Here is a 19,559-nt window from a genome sequence, read left to right as displayed (position 1 = left end):
ATAAAAAATAATATCTACAGACATTTGGACTTACTTAACTAATTAAGATATTTACATTGGCAAAATATGCTGGCTTATTTGATATTACTTTATGCTATTGCCTTTCAGTTGTGGGCTTTGTGTATTTACTGTCTCACTTTTAATAATAAAAATTAAATAAAATAGGCCAGTACTATCGTTTGGGTATAGAAAGTGGTTTTAGTGGAACTACTGCTTGTCCACACAGTCTGTTCCAACAGCTCACCTTTTCCTTCCATCCTGACAGGAACAATCCCCTCATCACTACTGGCTCCTGGCTCTGCTTCTGACACTAAAGCACAGTTTAAAAATGCTCAGAATTCTCAGCACAAATCTTCTATTTTCAAAGCCTTGGTGTCAGTTTCATTCATGTAGTGCTGAATCCTGGAGCATCTCAGAGCACCTTTCATACTGAACAGGCCTACACCATACTCTTCATTGGAGCCTGTTTCTTCTAATCCTCTTCCCTCTCTGAGCAGTCCTACCTGCACACTCTGGACTTGTGGGCTCATGGCTGCTGTCTGCTGCTGAATGTTCTTTCTGACTCTGAGGAGCTACAAGACAAAGTTTCCCAGTTATGTGGCGTCGCATCATACTATTATTTAAATTGCATAACGTTATGTTACACGTCACAATGCCACACAATTCATTGACTCGATAATTAACTAGCTTGAAAGGTGGTTTACCCGGTTCATCGTCCTCATTAGTTGTTTCCAACCGGGAGGTCATTTTTGTGAAAAAGTTGCAGATTTTGTCACATTTGGCTGCGTTTGCTTCCAGAGCTTTCCTCTTTTTAATTCTTGCCTTCTCTGTGCCACTCTTTCTACTCTCCATGTTTCAAACAGCAAACACAGCTGACCATCCACAGTCTACAGAGCACAGATCATATATGCTCCACAGCGACAGTATAGAGCTACTAACCGTATGCAAGGACATGTTAGGCCAGGTCACTGTTTGTCTGCAAAAAAAGAGGAAGAAAACACAGTTTGCTAGTAGAGGGGGTGGGGCCCAGGAACAGCGGCTGCAGATTACGTGATCAACTCAGTGCTATGACTGAACACCGGCCCCAAAAAATAAATAAATAAAATATTAAATACATATTTAAAGTGAACTCCAGCCCTCGCGGCCTAAATATTATACCGGCCCACCGGGAATATTCCCGGTCCTCCCGATTAGCCAGTCCGGGCCTGATCATAATCTAATAGACTGTAGAGTAGAATGCACATAAGGACACAACGATATGATGCAGTAATTTATTTTATACATTTATGTCAGTGTTTATGTAACGATGATGGAGTCTCTAAATCTGACAACATACCACATACATTGAGGGGAGGGTGTTGTAATTACACTTTTCTGAAGTTAAAGTCACTCAGATTAAAGTGAGTGACCACATCACACATTATCTACAGACTGAAACTTTTGGAGTTTCATCACTAATCACTGACTCGTACATGGACTAAAAAAATGTATGTATTTTAGTTTAAGGAGCAGAGCCAGTTTAACACTTCATTGTACCCTGGGCAACAATATTCAAGGGCCCCATCATCACAACCTCAGGATCCCTATAATCTGGCAAAATACAGAATAAGTTCCAGGAATATATGTAAATATACCCCATACTTCAATATCTAACTATCATCAAATGCATATTGATGTACAAATGTGTAAATGCTCGTAGAACTACAAGTGCACCACTATAGCCTCTTGTCAAGGCCACTCACTTGCATATGATGATATGAAAACAAAACATATTAGCATCAGTATAATCTAAAATTGATCCACTACATTAGAAAGAGAGGGAAGTGTCCTCCATTTTCACAAAAAATAAATAAGAAACCATTTCCAAAGTATCCAGTATTTATTTAAGAACACTTTTTGCGGACAGTTTCATTTATAAGCAAAAGATAACCAGATATTTTCATTATGCCCGAGCTACCCAGGGCCCTTCAGAGGTCGCAGGCCCCTGGGCAATTGCCCAATTGCCCATATGGTTAATCCGGGCTTGTTAAGGAGGCATGAGGACTTCTAAAGAGATTTTCCCACAATATTATGACATCATAGTAACTAAATCAACAGTCAGATACAGATCAGGTATAAGGACATTCTATCAAATTACATTGCAATACAAAAGAAAAGTACACAGAAATGACTGCAATATAAAATTCAAAGCTACTTTCATGATCTTGCCCTAATGAATGTCAATAAAAACTCCAGTTATCCCAAAGTAAGACATTAGTGACATTAGAGCTGAACAATATGTTGTTTGAGCATCATCATTGCAGTGTATGTGTGTGCAATAGTCACGTCGCAGGTCCTGAAATATAGGAGGCAAATGAACTCAACGTGTTCTCATCTAATTTCAACCTGGGTACCTGGCACACACTGCACACAGTGATCCACCAATCACAATCGTTCTTAATCACCTTGCCGAAGCAGACCACGCCCCTGCGCATGGAGTCAGTAGCTGGTAACAACATTGAAAAATGAGCAACGACCAAGAGAAAATCACAGATGCACTCTGAAGTTTGACCCCCATTACAGGGAAAGTACAGAAAAAAATAAATTCATGGCTATAACGAGATTTGACGTTTAGAGAAAGAATTCTGTTGACCAAAGCAGAGGGAATATCTCGTTTGACTTATGCAGCCTTGTCTCTTGCTGTGGACAAAAGGTTTGCTGAATCTATTGACAAAATACTTTATAATTTTGTATGGAAAAACAGGATACATTACATTAGGAAATCAGTTTTAATGAATTCGTACAAACATGGTGGTCTAAATTTTTTCCACTTTTCAACCCTAAATGACACCTTTGAAATAAACTGGATTAAACAATTTCTTCAAAACCCCCTTTCAGTTTGGAATTTTATCCCCAGTTACTTATTTTCTAAACTTGGTGGCCTTAAATTTATATTACTTTGCAATTACGATGTTGAAAAAAAATCCCCTTGAAATTGTCTAGCTTCCATAAACAAATGCTTTCCTGGTCCTTACTTTACAAACATAATTTCTCACCTCACAGATACTACGTCTAGAACAACAGAGTCATATTGTACAAACACAAATCTTTATTTTTGGAAAACTAGTTTACTCATGGCAACTAAAAGTTAAACAACTAAACAAAGCATTGGGTAGGTGTTGAACACGGAAACATCCCTTTTTAGCTGTAAACTGTAGTGGAAGGTTCCTAATAGAACGTTAGCCATAATCAAATAGACTGATTTTCAGACTGAAGACATCTTCAGTCTTTTGTATCTTTTTATGAGCTGGCTGAATATGTAAAATGCAAAGGAGAGGAGATTCAATGTTTCCTTTAGCATCTCCTTTACCAGACTGTGCTTTGCAAAAGGAGGTTAGGGATGCCATCCCACAATTCACTGCGGCACCACCATCAGCTGACATGTTCACAAAACAAAAAGCATGCATTTTTTATGCTTTAAGCAATAGATGAATATAGACACAACTCTACTCTTAGTATAAAATGTGAAGTTCATGCAGCAGAGCCTGAGCTTTATTGAATGAAGCGTGTCATTATTTTGGGTGTTGTTGTATTGCAGCTTGAAAGAATCTTATCCATTGGTTTTTGGCTCTTTCAATCTCAGACGCCTTAATAAAACTACGCTGTAAATAGTGAACTTGAAACCTGATCTTCAGCAGGAAGAGAATGCAGGCAAATCAGGCTGGAGTGAGTTACAAATGTTATTATAAACGCAGGCAAAATGTGTTTTTAATTGAACAAGTGAACTCAAGCAGAACCACAGGCACACCACTACAATCACCTTGCACAGATTTCTTTTTTTTCAAAGTTATGCCAATTCAGGATTCATATTGATAAACATGAGTCACCAGGAGGTGAGTGACTGTGTAGGTCCATTTGAAAGCAGTTGGATTGCAGAAATACAGCACAGCCAAGGAGGAAAGTTCACAAGCAATTTATATAAATGTATTATAAATTATTTATTAATTTTCTTAACTGCTTTGATTTCAATTCATAAGGAGCAAAATCCTGCACCCTGGTAAAAACCAACAAACATTAACTCAGAAACTATAAATACAGCAGGATAACAGCACTGAACCCTGTTTTGAATTACACATTATAAATCAAATGCAAAAAAGACAAACTGTATAACTGTTTGCATGTTTGACATGAATACATGCACTGATAATAAATTGGGAAAAAATAACAAATAAATAAATCCTCCGGTCACTGTACATGCCTTCTATGAGCATGTTATCCAGTTCCACAGATATGGAGCATAGTGCAGGCCGATAGAAACCAGTCCAGTTATGTAATACGTCTGTCTCAGTTTTCCACCTTTGGTTCACTTCTGTCCTGCCGCTGTCATGACTGTTCGCCTGCTTCATCCATCTCTGCGTCTGCTGGAGCTGTGTTTTCCTGCTCTGGGTCACCAGGCAGGATCTCTGCAATGGTCTGGATAAGCTCCTCTATCTGCTCCTCTGATAAGCGCTCCTCACTCTCCTCTACCATCTGCAAACACAAACATGTACATTTTACATAATCTGCAGGACAAAACCACTGAATGAAAGTCTGTTTTATAAATTTAATCACATAAAAATATCAGTTAATATAAACAGTCACATAGATTTTGACTTGTAAAGTATTAACAATGTTGTAATATACATACAAATTAACCACCATTTCAAGTAAAACAAAAACCAAATAGTTTTTCAAGGAAAATGTTCTGAATTCAAGAATAATTTAGGAATGTGCCATTAAAAACTAAGATATTCTCTGAGATTAAAGTAATAAATTTGAGGGGAAAACCTCTCAAATTTACAAGAAAGTCATTACTGTGACTGAACTAATTTTTTTTTATTTTCCAGAAATTAAAGTGCAACTTCACTATAAACAATCACCATGTTCTGCACTGGTGGGATATTTTTCCTGCTTACTTTCCCCTTTCACTAATAAACTGTGCTAAATAAAATTATTTGTGTGTAACATACACATTTTACTATGGGAACAAAACAGACAAATTATATTTGTATAGCAATATAGTTTAGTATAAACTTCTACCGTAAAAGCAAGTGTGCAGTTTCAAAGCAGCTCCTGTGTAGCTGCAGGAGGATTCAGATGACAGCAACTACTACTAAACAAACACTATTCATGTAACATAACACCAGCAAACAAAACAGAGTTTATAGACTGTATGTTTGTTACCTCAGCTGTAGTCTTAGCCAGACCCATCACTTTGTTAGCACTGGAGACAGGTCTGGCACTTCCAACTACACTGGTTTGTAAGCAAAATGCCTCCATAATAAAACTATAATAAAACTAGTCAAACTTGCGTCACTATTAGTGTGACAAATTAGGGTCACCACTAAAAAAGTCAATATACAATATTGGCAATCTAAGAATTAACAAGAAACTCAGTTTTACTCAAAAGGAAGGTTTGTCTCTGAGCTACAGTTCCACTACAAAACACTGTGTGTACATTAAAATGCATTCATGTTTTAGATTCTTAGTAGTTCAAAATTTATCTATTAAATAAATATATACAAACCTATGTATGGATACAATAACACTTGATCGTATACCTTGGAAAAAGTAGTCAACCATCACTTTTGTCATTTGTTTTCCAATTCATCTCATCAAAGTTGGTACGATTCAGCATATTTTACCTCTGAAAGGGATAATTAAAAAAAAAAAACGTAGAACTACGCTATGGTTCAGGAATACAGGGGAAAACTGTTTTTTTGGATTGTTGACACTTGTCTTAGGTGGTGCTGACAGCAGGATGCAGCGACGGTGCCTTTGTAAAATACTGTATCGAGAAAAGTTGGAGCATGTGCACAGAACAAAACACATTCTGTTGCTTAAATTAATAAATCCTACAAAAGAACACAGCACATACAAATACATAATTGTTATTTGAGCTGTTGTTGCAGCTCAGAGGTTGTTGTGCTCTGACACTGACAGCAGGACTTCAAACACAGATAGCAGAAAGAAGAATGCCCTGTCCTGCTCGACTGGAATAGTCACCTTATTCTGACATACAACTGTGGAACTAGACTATTATATTTGATCTGTGGCTATTTCTGAGTAACAAAGACAGTTGTATTTGCATTTGAATTAATTATAATTGCAGCTGCATCATTTCACTTTTCCATTTCTGTGACTAATGCTCAGTATTCATTGCGTTTATTTACAGCAAAATTCATTTCATAGTGGTATCATCTAAGTGAGTCTTACTATTGATAGAAAACTATTTATAGTCATCATAGAGAGACACAATGTGACCAAAAAAGTCCCATGCTTTAATATTTAGCCTAAGCCTTATTTAGCCTTTAGCTTCAATTCACTGGGACATTGTTTCAGTGAACTTCTGAAATGTCACAGCACTTATTCCTCTTGTGCCGTCAACTTTGAGGACAATTCATGTGTGAAAACCATCTCTCATGCTCCGAGAACCACTTTTTCACAGTTTGAGCCTGATGAATCCTGTCATTATCATCTTGGAATATGTCTGAGTCATCAGCCAAGAAAAAAATCCATTGATGTTCAGATCTGATCATTCAGCTGACCTTATTTTTTGGGCACATAACGTTGCTGAACCTAGACCTGACTGACTGGAGCAACACCAGATCATAACACTGTCCCCACAGACTTGTACTATACCAACTGATGTGCCCTGGGTCCAGGCTGCAGGATTACCAGCAGTCATGAGTCATCCCAGGCCAAGCCGGGGCCCTGTATGCTTTCAGTTTACAAAATTCCTGTCTTGATTGGTCACAGAAGAACAAAGGTGAATGTGCTGAGAAACTGGGGGCACAAAAGTGATGGCACCAGATTGTTAAACTTAAAGAACATTCCCTGTGAATCACAGTCTGTCCCAACAATTATAGAGGATGTTCCTATGACATTAAGACTTGCTTTACTGAACATCAGATGGTTGGCTGGAAAAACATTTTTAATTAATGATTTTATCACAGAACACAACCTTGATTTTATGTTTTTAACTGAGACTTGGTTGGATCGAAACAACAGCACAGCTGTTCTCATTGAGTCAACCCCTCCCAACTACAGTTTTATTAGTGAGGCCAGAGTGAATCGGAGAGGAGGGGGGGTAGCAGTTTTATTCAAAAACTCTTTCCAATTTAAAAAATTATCTTTCAGTAATTTTTCTACTTTTGAATATGTGGCTCTTCAGCTGAAGTCCTCCCCTCGAGCCATATTAGCAAATGTCTACAGGCCACCTAAATACTGTGCAGACTTTTTTGATGATTTTAATGAACTGCTGTCCATAATCTGTACTGAATATGACTGTATAATCATTGTTGGGGATTTTAACATCCATGTTGACGACCCCCAGGACAGAGGGGCTAAAGAACTGTACTGTACTCTTGACAGCTTTGGGCTGAGTCAGCATGTGTCAAAACCCACACATAACAGGGGGCACACTCTGGACCTGCTTATCTCCAAGGGTTTAAACATACACAAGGTTGTTGTGAGCGATGTGGCCCTGTCTGATCACTGTTGTGTTTTCTTTGAGAGCTCTATCTCTGTGCACACAAGTAATCAGAGAGAAGTTATCGAGAAGCGATGCATTACTGAAAACACCAGTGAAATGTTTAATGTACTTTTTTCTTCTACAGCAACCCTGCCTTGTGGTTCAGTCAATGAGCTAGTGAATAACTTTAATTCTAAAATGTTAAATGTGATAGACGCCATTGCTCCCATTAAGTTGAAGGTTGTGTCTAGCAAGAAAAGATCTCCATGGAGAAATGCCATGGCAGTGAAAAATGAAAAAAGAGAGTGTCGGAAAGCTGAACGCAGGTGGCGAAAATCAAATCTCCAGATTCATTTTGACATCTACAAAGAGAAACTTCACACTTATAATCTACAGCTGAGGAATGCAAGGCAGTCTTTCTTCTCAAACATTATCACCAGAAACAAAAATAATGCTCGAGCACTGTTTTCTACTGTTGACAGACTAACAAACCCCCCTGTGTTAATAGCACCTGAACTTCACTCTGCCAGGGCCTGCAATGACTTTGCTTTGTTCTTTACAGAAAAAATTCAGCATATTAGACAGGCCGTGAATTCCTCAACACCAGGTTCAGGATCTGTGCTGTCTGAAAACCATTTAAACACCCTGACACACTTTAATCCAATCAATGACAAAAATCTGGAGGACATTCTACACCAGCTGAGCTCTTCCTACTGCTGTCTAGATGTTTTACCCACAGATTTTTTCAAAAAAGTTTCACATGTCATGGCATCTGACCTGTTAGAGATTGTAAACGTATCTCTAAGCTCAGGAGTCTTCCCACAGACCCTGAAAACAGCTGTTATTAAGCCGCTCCTAAAAAAGAACACTCTAGAAAAGACCTCAATGAACAACTACAGGCCGATATCAAATCTTCCTTTTTTAGGTAAAATCATTGAAAAGGCTGTGTCCCAACAGCTAAATTACTTCTTAACAGTCAACAGCTGCTTTAACGTCTTTCAGTCAGGTTTTAGACCACATCACAGCACTGAGACAGCTCTGCTCAAAGTATTTAATGACATTCGCTTAAACACAGATCATGGCAGATCTTCAGTTTTAGTGTTACTGGACCTTAGTGCTGCATTCGACACAGTCGACCATGATATATTACTTGATCGACTGGAAAATTGGGTGGGACTATCTGGCACAGTTCTTGATTGGTTTGCATCCTACTTGAAGGGCAGGGATTATTTTGTGTCAATAGGTAACTTTAAATCTGAGCAGACCAAAATTACATGTGGAGTCCCCCAAGGCTCCATCCTGGGGACCCTTCTGTTCAACATCTACATGCTTCCACTGGCTCAGATCATAGAAAAAAACAAAATAGATTACCATAACTATGCAGATGACACACAGCTCTACATTTCAATGTCCCCAGGTGACCATAGCCCCATACAAGCACTGGGTAAATGCATGGAGCAAATATCTGAATGGATGGGCCATAACTTTCTTCAGTTAAACAGAGAAAAAACTGAGGTAGTCCTTTTTGGACCCAAGGAGGAACGTCTTAAAATCAGCATGCAGCTCCAGTCACTTCAGTTAAAAACTTCAGACCAGGCCAGGAATTTGGGTGTTGTCATGGATTCAGACCTGAATTTTAAAAACCACATACAAACAATTACAAAGTCAGCTTACTATCACCTCAAGAACATTTCTAGGATTAAAGGACTGATGTCGCAGCAAGACCTTGAAAAACTTGTCCATGCCTTCATCTTTAGTCGAGTTGACTACTGTAACAGTATCTTCTCTGGTCTGCCTAAAAAGTCTATTCGACGACTGCAACTGATCCAGAATGCTGCTGCTCGAGTCCTCACTAAGACCAAGAGAGTGGACCACATTAGCCCAGTTCTGAGGTCTCTACACTGGCTCCCTGTCTCTCAGAGAATAGACTTCAAAATTCTCTTACTAGCATATAAAGCACAGAATGGTTTAGGCCCAAAATACATTAGAGACCTTCTAGTCCAGTATGAACCATCCAGACCACTCAGGTCATCTGGTGCAGGTCTGCTCTGTGTTCCCAAAGTCAGAACTAAACATGGAGAATCAGCGTTCAGTTTCTATGCTCCGTATATCTGGAACAAACTACCAGAAAATATCAGGTCTGCTGAGAGTCTGAGTTCTTTTAAGTCCAGGTTAAAGACTCACCTGTTCACTGCTGCCTTTGACTAAAAGGCTTTTGACTTTTTAAATTTTATATTCTCTTTGAAACTCTGCACTGCAACTTTTACTTTAATATGTGTGTGTTTTTATTTTTATTTTATTTTATTTTATTTTATTTTGATTTTATGTGTTGTTTTCTTACTCGCTGTTTTTAATCACCTTTTATATGTTTCTTTTATAATGTTTTAAATGTGTTTCTTTTTGTTTCTTTTATTTCAATGTCCTGTGTGAAGCACCTTGAATTGCCTTGTTGCTGAAATGTGCTATACAAATAAACTTGCCTTGCCTTGCCTTACTATAGGCACCAGGCATGTTGGGTAATGACTTCATCCACCTCTCTTCTCACCCTGATTCGTCCATCATCCTGGAACAGGGTCAGTCTGGACTCATCAGACCACATGACCCCTTTCCATGAAACATAGTCCAATCTTTATGCTCTCCATCAAACTGATGGTTGTTTTAGAAATGGGAAGCTACTCACTGCATCAGTTAGAATTAAAGCACTTGTTGCTGCTGAAACAGACTATTCACTGCAGTAATTACCCAATGGAAGGATCTTATTTATTTGCTTAACTAAATTCAAGAGTAGATTTTTTTGGACAGGCTGTACAAAATTCAACAAGGATATTTAGTGTAGACAGGTAATGTAATACGCAGTAACTGGAAATGACACTTACCAGCTGAATTTCCACGGCAGTTTGGGGCCGATGGTTTAAAAGTTGCAGTTTTTCTGCTCTGATGGGACAAAAATATAAATATAATACACTGATGAGTTCAAACAATATGTCTGTTGATCCACAAAAATACTATGAGTGGTCCAATACTGAAGTGCAAGGACAATGTTTGTGCATTTGTTAGATGTCACTGACTTTGTGAGTTTATGAGGAATCATGGTGGTGAGAAACTCTTTAACGATCTCTGGACTTTGTCTGCTACATGGTGTCTTCGACAGGTACTTCAGCGTCTATGTGGAAATACAGACAAAAAGACCTTTAGCAATGATGTAAACAAAACACAGAAGGCTACAACAGCAGGTTATAGTCAGTGAGCCGAGGCAGAGCACGTGTCCTGACCTCATACATGATGGTGTTCAGATTCTGCTGCCCGGCGCTGTGCTTGTTCTTCCCACTGTCCTTCCTCTGCTCCTTCAGATCTGTCAGTAGCTTAAATATCTGGGAGAAACACCCAAGCAGGTAAAGAGGTAAAGCTCTAAAAATGTTTTCAACTAAACTGGGAAACGCTTGAAAATAAATCACAGAGGTAGAAGACATTGCCTTACCTCATAGTTACTGAGCATAGCGGCATTCGCATTTTTCCTGAGGAATAAACACAAAAGAAATGCCTCAGTGTGGGTATTGAATGTAAGGCTATACAGTATGTGTGATTTTAGGCTTTATGACAGTGTGTCACAGTCTTTACTAAGCAAAAGTTGGTGGTTTAGACATTACTAAGGTTAAATAGGCTGCACACTGCAGGGAAGAGCTGCACAAAACTGATTTTATTTTCCTCAGATGTGCAAATATCACAAATACTACTACTACTACTACTACTACTAATAATAATAATAATAACATTAATAATAAAGTTTATTTATATGGCACTTGTTGCAGAAAGATTTCACAAAGAGCTTTACAATAAAATCAGAAGTGAAATACATAGGCAGCAAAAACACAGTTACATACACAAGTAAAGAAAACAAACAAACAAACAAAAAAAAAACAAACGCAGGTATATGCAGACAAAAAAACATAAAAGCAAATGGTGATGAAACCCCCCTAACTGAAAGTCTGTCTAAACAAGAAGGTCATCAGTTGCTTTTTAAAAGACTCAATTGAGTTTAAAGTGTGAAGTGCCAGTGGAAGTCTCATGGCCAAATCACATAAATTCTGATGTTTTCAATCAAGATTTGGGTCATTTCCATATACGGTCCTCAGATACAAATATTTTGCAGTGCAATTTCAATCTGAATAGTCATATCTGAGTTCCTGTAACATTTTTATCTCTCTAAACTAACATTCAGATTACAGTGTTTTATTTTCTATCTCATCATCATCTACTCATGAATTTGCTAACTTTCATTGCATATCAACACAAAAATGATTACCTAATACTTGTGTACTGGATATTGTTCTTTTGTGAGTGAAAATTCGGAATCGGATTTTGGCCACATCTAAAAATTAACGTGAACAGCAAAAGACAAGCATTAAATCTGAGTTTATTGCAGTGTTCTCTCCACCTTTGTGAACACAGTCATGATAACATCATCTGAGTCAGTGAATGAAGACCAGGACTTGGGGAGACATCTGGATACATCAAACACTGAATGACTGGAATGACCCTTGTGAAAATGTGATCAGACAAATGGACTTTTATATTATATTCCTTTATAGTTTATATTTAATGGACCTCTGTAGACACGTCTGTTATTACAATGTTACAAATTAGCTGAAAAATACTAACTGATGTAATACTTTCTTTTGCAGTGGATGTTATTCATCACAAGTTTCCAGACTTGGTTCAACCAAAATACGCAAAATAAAAAGAATGTTGTTTATGATATTAAACTCAGAAAAATAGCCCTTCTCTAGACCGGCATTAGAAAATACCTGATGAAAAAATTCTTCAAGGGTATATATGTATAATTCGCTGATTATTCTTCAACCAGACAAAAGTCATATCTGTGCAAAGACTTACTAACTTTTTTTCCCTGTCTATTTAGAATCCAAACCACCAAATAAACACAAAGTCAGATTTTCACCCTCAGAATAACTCTCTACTGGCGAAATAATTAAACATACGACTTTAAGCTGAGATCGAACAAATGGTCTCATAAATACATTAAACTGCAGAAGACGCAGCTGCTGAACACAATTCTGTCATGTCTAATGATTAACGGCGTAACATATGACAGACTCACACATAATTCTTAATTACGAATCACACTTTTCAATACTTACACTTCCATTTCGCCAGGGATTGAGCGTTTCGTCCGTTTAAAAAAACCGTCCGTGTCGAAAACGTAGACCTACAGAAAGATTCCGCCCGAATTAATCTGGTTCCATTGTAACAATGTAGGAACCACATGTTTATTGTTCATATCTCCGCACAGTGGGTACAACTTGCCTTCCACCATTTTGATTTCCAGTATTATAAGACTTTTTGCATCGTTTGTAAAGTCAGCCCTGTTTACTGTGGCTGATGTTTGGATTCTGCTGCCCCCTATTGTTACAGGTCAATATGTGATCACTAACTGGACAGTCAATGTTTATGACTGATAAAAACACGTCTATAGTTTTTTTCTTTTTAATTAATAGCTCAAATGTAAACCATGGTAATCATTTTTGCAGAAACTAAGGGGGAGTCAAGACATCACTGGATTAAAATGCAAAATATATTTCTCCACCGTACAAAGGAAAGCCACAAAGCAATAAAAAAAAAAAAAAAAAAAAAATACTCAAGACTCGTGAGAAAAAAACAAACAAAAAATAACAGATTGAGGCTATTGAATCCAAATCTTCTGGATCTTAACTTGCTTACAAATGTACAACACAAAATTAGCATTGTAGTAATTTATTTACACATTAAAAACAACGTTCTCACAAAAGTATACATTTAAAAATGCAACAAAATTATAAGAAAAAAAAAGTACAATGAATGAATATTTTATTTAAGTGTCAAACACTTATGTGCCCTGCCAGTATAGGCTTATAAGACACTATTGACATTCAAAACAGGAAGATGAACAACATATAAAGCATATACTCATCCCAAAAATAATTACATGAAACAAGGTCATTTTAGTTCCAGATACAGAGTTCTTTGTCTAAGTTTCCATGCCCTCCCCAAAACTCTTGCCAAACGATATATTTCATTTTCAAATAACCAACTCAACATATCCCCATCAGGTATCCAAAACAAACTGGGCTTTTTACATTTAATTTTCTCAACAATTCCAAATACAAAACTGGAGGTACTTAAGACAATTGCAATTTTACATATTTTTCAACACAGAAAAAGTACATACAACACATAATCAACGTGGTGATTTTGACAGTAAACGTGAACTCTCCAGTCATACTGCATCTTATCTTTGGACATTTATTTAATAATAATGGATTAGATTTATATAGCGCTTTTCTATGAATGCATACAGAGGACCCATTATTCATTCACTCTCACATTCTCCCTCTGATGCCACAGCTGGGGCAGACTGAAGGAAGCGTGGCTACCAATCTGCACCTACGGCCCCTCCCACCACCACCAAACATTCATACAAGGAAGAAAGGAGGGTGAAGTGTCTTGCCCAAGGACACAACAGCACACGGACAGAGCAGGATTCGAACCACCAACCCTACGGTTATTGGACGACCCGCTCTACAATCTGAGCCATGGGTGCCCACTATAATCCATTGGCTCTGGTTCCTCTGTCTGAGCGAAGAATTCAAAGAACGTCTTCAAATTCTCATTATTTCTGATCTCTGGATTGTTTACTGCAGTTTTAAACTTTGGGTATTTTCTGATGTCAACCACTTTCTTCAAGTTATTCAACACATCTTCGTGTTTTGAGGATTTGCTAGTAAAATATTTCGTCACCACATCCAGTTTTTCTCTTTGTACTAACTGGATGATCATTTGTTCGATGATGTCTGACAAAGGATATCCATACTCGATGACACTCTCATGTTTGCCTTTCAGGGTTTTGTAGGGGTATCCACCAGAATGCATAGCAACAACCTTGCAATGTTTATCAAAGACAGGAGAGCCAGATGAACCAAAATAGAAACAGGTGTCATAAGTTAAAATTTGGCCGTTGAATGTAATCTCTCTTTCTATACCTTTAAGGACAGCTGGTGTAAGGATCTGAATTGCACTGTAAGGTTCTACTTCTAGTCTATGGTGGCGTACGGCCTTCCTGCGCTGGACAGTTGGAATGATCAAGCAGGGATCAATCTTTTTCACACCACCATCTGGATGTCCTATGATATAAATACTACCACCTGGAGGACAAGATGTAAAGCGGCTCAACAGTTCATCAGGTAACATCTCATCTGGACAGAGACTCAACAGAGCCCAGTCACGGCTGTACCCTGACTCATCAGTTCCATATTCAGCGGCAACAACCTCTTGCACTTTGTGTCCTACCCCAGGCTGACCCTGACTTTCATGAGAGAAATGGACAGTTACTTTCCCGTAAAGTTGCCATGTGGTCCAATCAAAAATGTCTTCGAGTACATGGCCATTTGTGAGGACAAAAGTGTCAAACAGGAGAAAACCACTTCCTTTAGGACTTCCATCTACTCTGACCTGACACACAGAGTCACTCAAATGCATCAGTGTTTTTCCTATTTTTACCTCAAAAGAAGTCTCACGACGTTTTCCAAACTCTGCTCTAAGAAGCCTAGGCACACTTTGTTTTGGTTTTCCCTCCAGCTCTGTTCTCACCCAGTTTTGTAATTGTGAACGTAAGAGTTCACATATTTTCTGGGAACCAGGGATTACACAAACCATAAAGTCATTCAGGTTTGGTTTCCCATCTGTTTCAGCTGGAGCAGAAGACGGAGAAGGATCACAGTTTTCATTCAAATCAGATGGTGGTGATTCACTTTGAACTGCGCAAGTGTCATCAAGACTGCCTGGCTGACTGTCTGGTGGGCATGATTTATCAAGCAGTATGATCTGGAAAGTTTTACCATCAAGATCATCAACAAGATTTGACATTTCTGTGTTTACATCAGTGCTGGTGTCAGCAAGTGCACAGGTTTTGTTGAATATGGTCTTTTGAAAGCGACCATCTCTTTTCAATGCATGCTTCACTTTTTCTCCTTTGTGTGCATAAACTGTTAGTTCCTGAGCACGTGCTGCTATTGCTGGGTTCCTCAGGATTTTCACTACATTCTTGCTTCCCTTAGGCAGTACATTAAACACCACATATTGGTCAGATAACCCTCTCCGGGGATATCCTGACTGACCAGATGGCTGCTTTAGCTTTTCTGGAGCTTTCACATAGTTGACAGTTAGGCGTTCTCCTGGTTTAATTAAGCTACATGGAAAATGTGAACTAATTGCTTTCCTACCTTGCCAAACAACAAGCTCTTTATTCTTTTTGTTCTTTCTCTCAAGTTTTGTAAATTCAGGGCTCATCCTCAAAGAGTTTTCAACAGTTCCAGCTACACTGCAGGTGACGGTGGTGGGTGTCTTGCCACTGGTGGTCCATTCAAAGGTATGGGGTGCATGGGATTTCTTCTGGAAAAAGACAAGGAAACATTTTTTTAAAAAAGCAATTCAAGACATGTCTCCTAAAAAATAAAAGAAATTACTGATAAAACAAGGTCTCTAAACAATAGATACCAACTACCGAGTTGAAATGGAATTAAAAATCAGATCATTGTATTGGAATAAAAGGTCAAACACTTAACCCTCATGCCCTCCTCAAATTTACTGTACTCTGGTTACCTTTGTGGACAAAAATGTACATGCACATGAAAACTACTATAAAATCAGCATACACCAATATTTTTCTTTTCCTTTTTTTTTTTTTTTTTTTTTTTTTTTAAATAAATCTCTTAAACAACTTCCCCCTGCTCCAAACTACCAAACATTTAACGGTTCTCAGGATTCTTACCCTTTAAGTGATTTATAACAAAAAAAAAAAAAAAAAAAAAAAAAAAAAATTAAATTTTCCTTAAAATAAATAGTAGGTGGATGAAAGATTGGTGGTTATTAGAGCCTTGGATATTTCACCAGTTTCAACCATTTTCTCATTGTTGGCTGATGCATGACATTCTTATACTATGTTATACTATGGGGCCATATGACCACTGGGGGAGCCCAAATGTGATTTGTTTTTGTGTGGGTTTCCATATGTTCAGATGTATCTATTGTGTTGTTGAAGCTTTCAAAGATGTTACAGTTTGCACAATAAATGCCCACACTAATGAATCAGGTGTTGATTTAAAAACTATTTTATACACACACAAATCACTTTTGGGCCCCCTGGTGCTCCTATGGCCCCAAAATATAACACATAAAAATTCAAGAATTTCATGCATTAGCCAACAATGGGAAAAAGATTTAAACTGGTGAAATTCAGTTAAAATGTCAAATATCACTAGTTTTCTTCTACTTAAAATGATAACATTACAGAAAGTATGTTTATAAAGTATAATGGCAGTGAGATTAAAAAACGTGGTTATAATGGAAGTCAATGGGGCATTCTGTCCACAAGAGTGACCAGAGGGAGTATCTGACTCTACAGAAAAAATATTAATGAAATCAAATCCATTTTTTTGCTAACCTTTGACATATCCAAGGCTCTAATAACCACCAATGTTTCATCCACCTACTATTTTTTCTATGGAAAATATTAATAAATCATTCAGAATTCAAACAATTAAAAAGCACACAAAGTTGTTGTACATTTGAGATTAATGAAAAGAAACAAACTGTTACCTTCACAACTTCTGGTTTTGGTTTGTCTGCCTGTGGTTCCATCGCTGTTTTATAGGTTTCTGCTTTTGGTTCCATCACTGTTTTAGAGGTTTCTGCTTTTGGTTCCATCACTGTTTTAGAGGTTTCCATCTGAAGGCTGGTTACACTGTATGTATGTGGTGTCTCACCGAAGAGCATACGAAGGATTAATGTGACTGAGGATGGAAGGCAGTCACTGAGTCTTGTCTGTCCACGTCAGCAGGCCTGTCACAAATACAAAAAAATAAGCATTTCACAATTATTTGAAACAACTGATTATTTCACATAATGGTGATAACTGTCCTTATTGATGTTAATATTTGGGTGAAACACAAATATTTTTGACATTTCCACAGTTTTTCAGGTGTTGACTTGCACTCATGATGGCATCATCTCATTGCACGCTGTTCTTCTTTTCCTATGAGTTTAGTCAAAAAGTAACACTGTGGTGTTTGATTTTGATATTGTAACATGGTTGCATATTTTAGTGATGGTGGTTTTCACAGTTTCACTAGTGTCAATCACAATTAGTTGTACAGCAGTTGACCCTTTTATGAGCCCACGAGTGTCCACGTGTGGGACCAGTGACACATTGAGAGAAAATCTAGACTGTGGTCGGTCGAGGAGATTCAGACATTTCTGTTCTTGGTGGCCGATGAAAAAGTTCAGCGTGAGCTTGACAGGACAACACACAATGAGCAAGTTTATCAGAAACTCTCTGAGCAGACGACATGGAAGTTACACACCGTGTCGCTATGACATCTAGGTACTCTAAAGTCGGTGGTATCCTGTAATGGAAATGGTCCCCAGGAATAGTACCTGGTACCTGAGTCGAGTCCAGCTGGTTCCACATAGTGGAAACGTGGCAACAGAGACGAACAACCAATCACTCTCACATTCACACCGATGGGCAGTTTTAGGTAGACCAATTAACCTATCAGTGCATGTCTTTGAATAGTTGGAGGAAGCCAGAGTACCTTGAGAGAAGCCATGCAAACATGGGGAGAACATGCAAACTCCACACAAGTCCCTGATTGAAATCAAACCAGGACCTGCTTGCTGTGAGGCTACCATTGTACAGTGCAACGAAATTTATTTTTATGTTTATATGAGTAAAATGAATTATAAAAACGGTCAAGAATTAAAATACAAAAGTAAAAAAAAATACACACACACAGTTTAAGTCCAGTATCAATAAAATGTGCAAGATGTACAGGTGATGAATGATAATGTACAGTTCCAGATCCTGCTTGAATCGGGAGAGTCCAGGGAATTCCCTGACTGACAACTGCCCTGCCCGCGACTTGAGCTGAATGCTTATATGACAGGCTGTATGGTTGTTTGTTTCAAAATATTTCAATTATTAAAAGTTATAATGTGAAAGAATACAATGAATGTGCACTTACCGCTACTGTTCGCATGAATATATTCCTGCCTGTTTGTTTCTTCCGCTTCGTACTACCCGCCATTGCGATATATTCTGACAGACATGCAATGCACATGCGTAGATGAGACAGTGTGACAGATTACAATGCGCATGCGTAGCGGCGACGTCAGAGCGTGACGTAAATCTCTGCACTGGGCTCTAGAACAGTCTAGAACGCGTGGTAAAAAAAAAAAAAAAAAAAAAAAAAAAAAAGAAAAAGAAAAGGGCTGAGCACTTCTACCTCCACCAGCTTTGAGGCATGTGATTTTGACAACTTTTTGGCGGAAAAGACAGTACAGCTGAATCGATTCAGTTTTATTAACAATATGTCAAACTGCAAATGATGGTGATTAGAATTACTACTTAGAATTCACATTGTAACCCATACGAAAAGAACGCGAAGGACATAAAACGTCTTTCCTCCTACCCTCTATAAGTGTTAAATAAAGTTTTAAAATAAGCAGACGTACCAAAAACTAGTGATGTGGTGAGTCACAGGATGTCGGAAAGTTAGACAAGTGTTTATTTCGCACTGGTTGAAACAACACGTTACTGTTGTAATTACACCAAAACAAACCGAGAAATGAAAATGAACCGTAACAGCTGGCTTCTTTTCATTTGCCCGCTCTTTCTCTCTCTCTCTCTCCCCACCTCTGCTCACACACACACACACACACACACACACACCAGCTCACTCGCCCCGCCCCCATACTTTTCTAACACGTTACTGGTACTGCTGTGATTACATTGAAATAACAGAGAAATGAAAGCGAATCTTAGCAGCTGGCTCCCTCTCCTCTTCTCCCCTTTAGTTTTGAATTGCTAGTTACAATCATAATCTAACAGACTGTAGAGTAGAATGCACATAAGGATACAATAATATCATGCAGTAATTTATTTTATACATTTATGTCAGTGTTTATGTAACGATGATGGAGTCTCTAAATCTGACAACATACCATACATTGAGGGGAG

General features: G+C 38.1%; 2 protein-coding genes across 4 annotated transcripts; both read right to left on the bottom strand.

Moving 5' to 3' along the window:
* Positions 1–2,410: 2,410 nt before the first annotated feature.
* On the bottom strand, positions 2,411–12,829 carry LOC115433292 (DNA-directed RNA polymerase III subunit RPC9-like). Its single transcript, XM_030154617.1, has 6 exons — positions 12,649–12,829; positions 10,971–11,007; positions 10,765–10,863; positions 10,561–10,655; positions 10,369–10,426; positions 2,411–4,509 (listed from the first exon to the last, which is right to left on the bottom strand). The coding sequence occupies exons 1-6, from the start codon at positions 12,654–12,656 to the stop codon at positions 4,363–4,365; spliced, it is 444 nt and encodes a 147-aa protein (XP_030010477.1). The 5' UTR covers positions 12,657–12,829; the 3' UTR covers positions 2,411–4,362.
* A 422-nt stretch (positions 12,830–13,251) lies between these two features.
* LOC115432450 (protein FAM111A-like) lies at positions 13,252–19,226 on the bottom strand. 3 transcript variants are annotated; one of them, XM_030153295.1, is made up of 3 exons: positions 19,055–19,226; positions 17,141–17,383; positions 13,252–15,934 (listed from the first exon to the last, which is right to left on the bottom strand). In XM_030153295.1, exons 2-3 carry the CDS (start codon positions 17,315–17,317, stop codon positions 14,066–14,068), a joined length of 2,046 nt encoding a protein of 681 aa, XP_030009155.1. In that variant the 5' UTR covers positions 17,318–17,383; positions 19,055–19,226; the 3' UTR covers positions 13,252–14,065. The 3 variants fall into 3 exon arrangements, with proteins under 3 accessions (XP_030009155.1, XP_030009157.1, XP_030009156.1); XM_030153297.1 differs by having other exon boundaries at positions 13,252–15,931; XM_030153296.1 differs by lacking the exon at positions 19,055–19,226 and adding an exon at positions 18,565–18,709.
* Positions 19,227–19,559: the final 333 nt, after the last annotated feature.

Source organism: Sphaeramia orbicularis, chromosome 14, assembly GCF_902148855.1.
Source record: "Sphaeramia orbicularis chromosome 14, fSphaOr1.1, whole genome shotgun sequence".
Classification (NCBI taxonomy): Eukaryota; Metazoa; Chordata; class Actinopteri; order Kurtiformes; family Apogonidae; genus Sphaeramia; species Sphaeramia orbicularis.
The sequence above is the reverse complement of the archived record's forward strand: the minus strand, read 5'-3'. Positions and strand labels throughout refer to the sequence as shown.

Excerpts from the sequence above, each read along its gene's own strand:
- LOC115433292 (XM_030154617.1), bottom strand. Across the intron at positions 10,427-10,560 it reads ATTCCTCATAAACTCACAAA|AGCAGAAAAACTGCAACTTT; the intron begins GTCAGTGACATC and ends TTGTCCCATCAG. Across the intron at positions 4,510-10,368 it reads CTGCCGTGGAAATTCAGCTG|ATGGTAGAGGAGAGTGAGGA; the intron begins GTAAGTGTCATT and ends TTGTGTTTGCAG.
- LOC115432450 (XM_030153295.1), bottom strand. The coding sequence starts at position 17,317 with ATGCTCTTCGGTGAGACACCACATACATACAGTGTAACCAGCCTTCAG. Across the intron at positions 15,935-17,140 it reads CAAAACCAGAAGTTGTGAAG|AAGAAATCCCATGCACCCCA; the intron begins GTAACAGTTTGT and ends GTCTTTTTCCAG.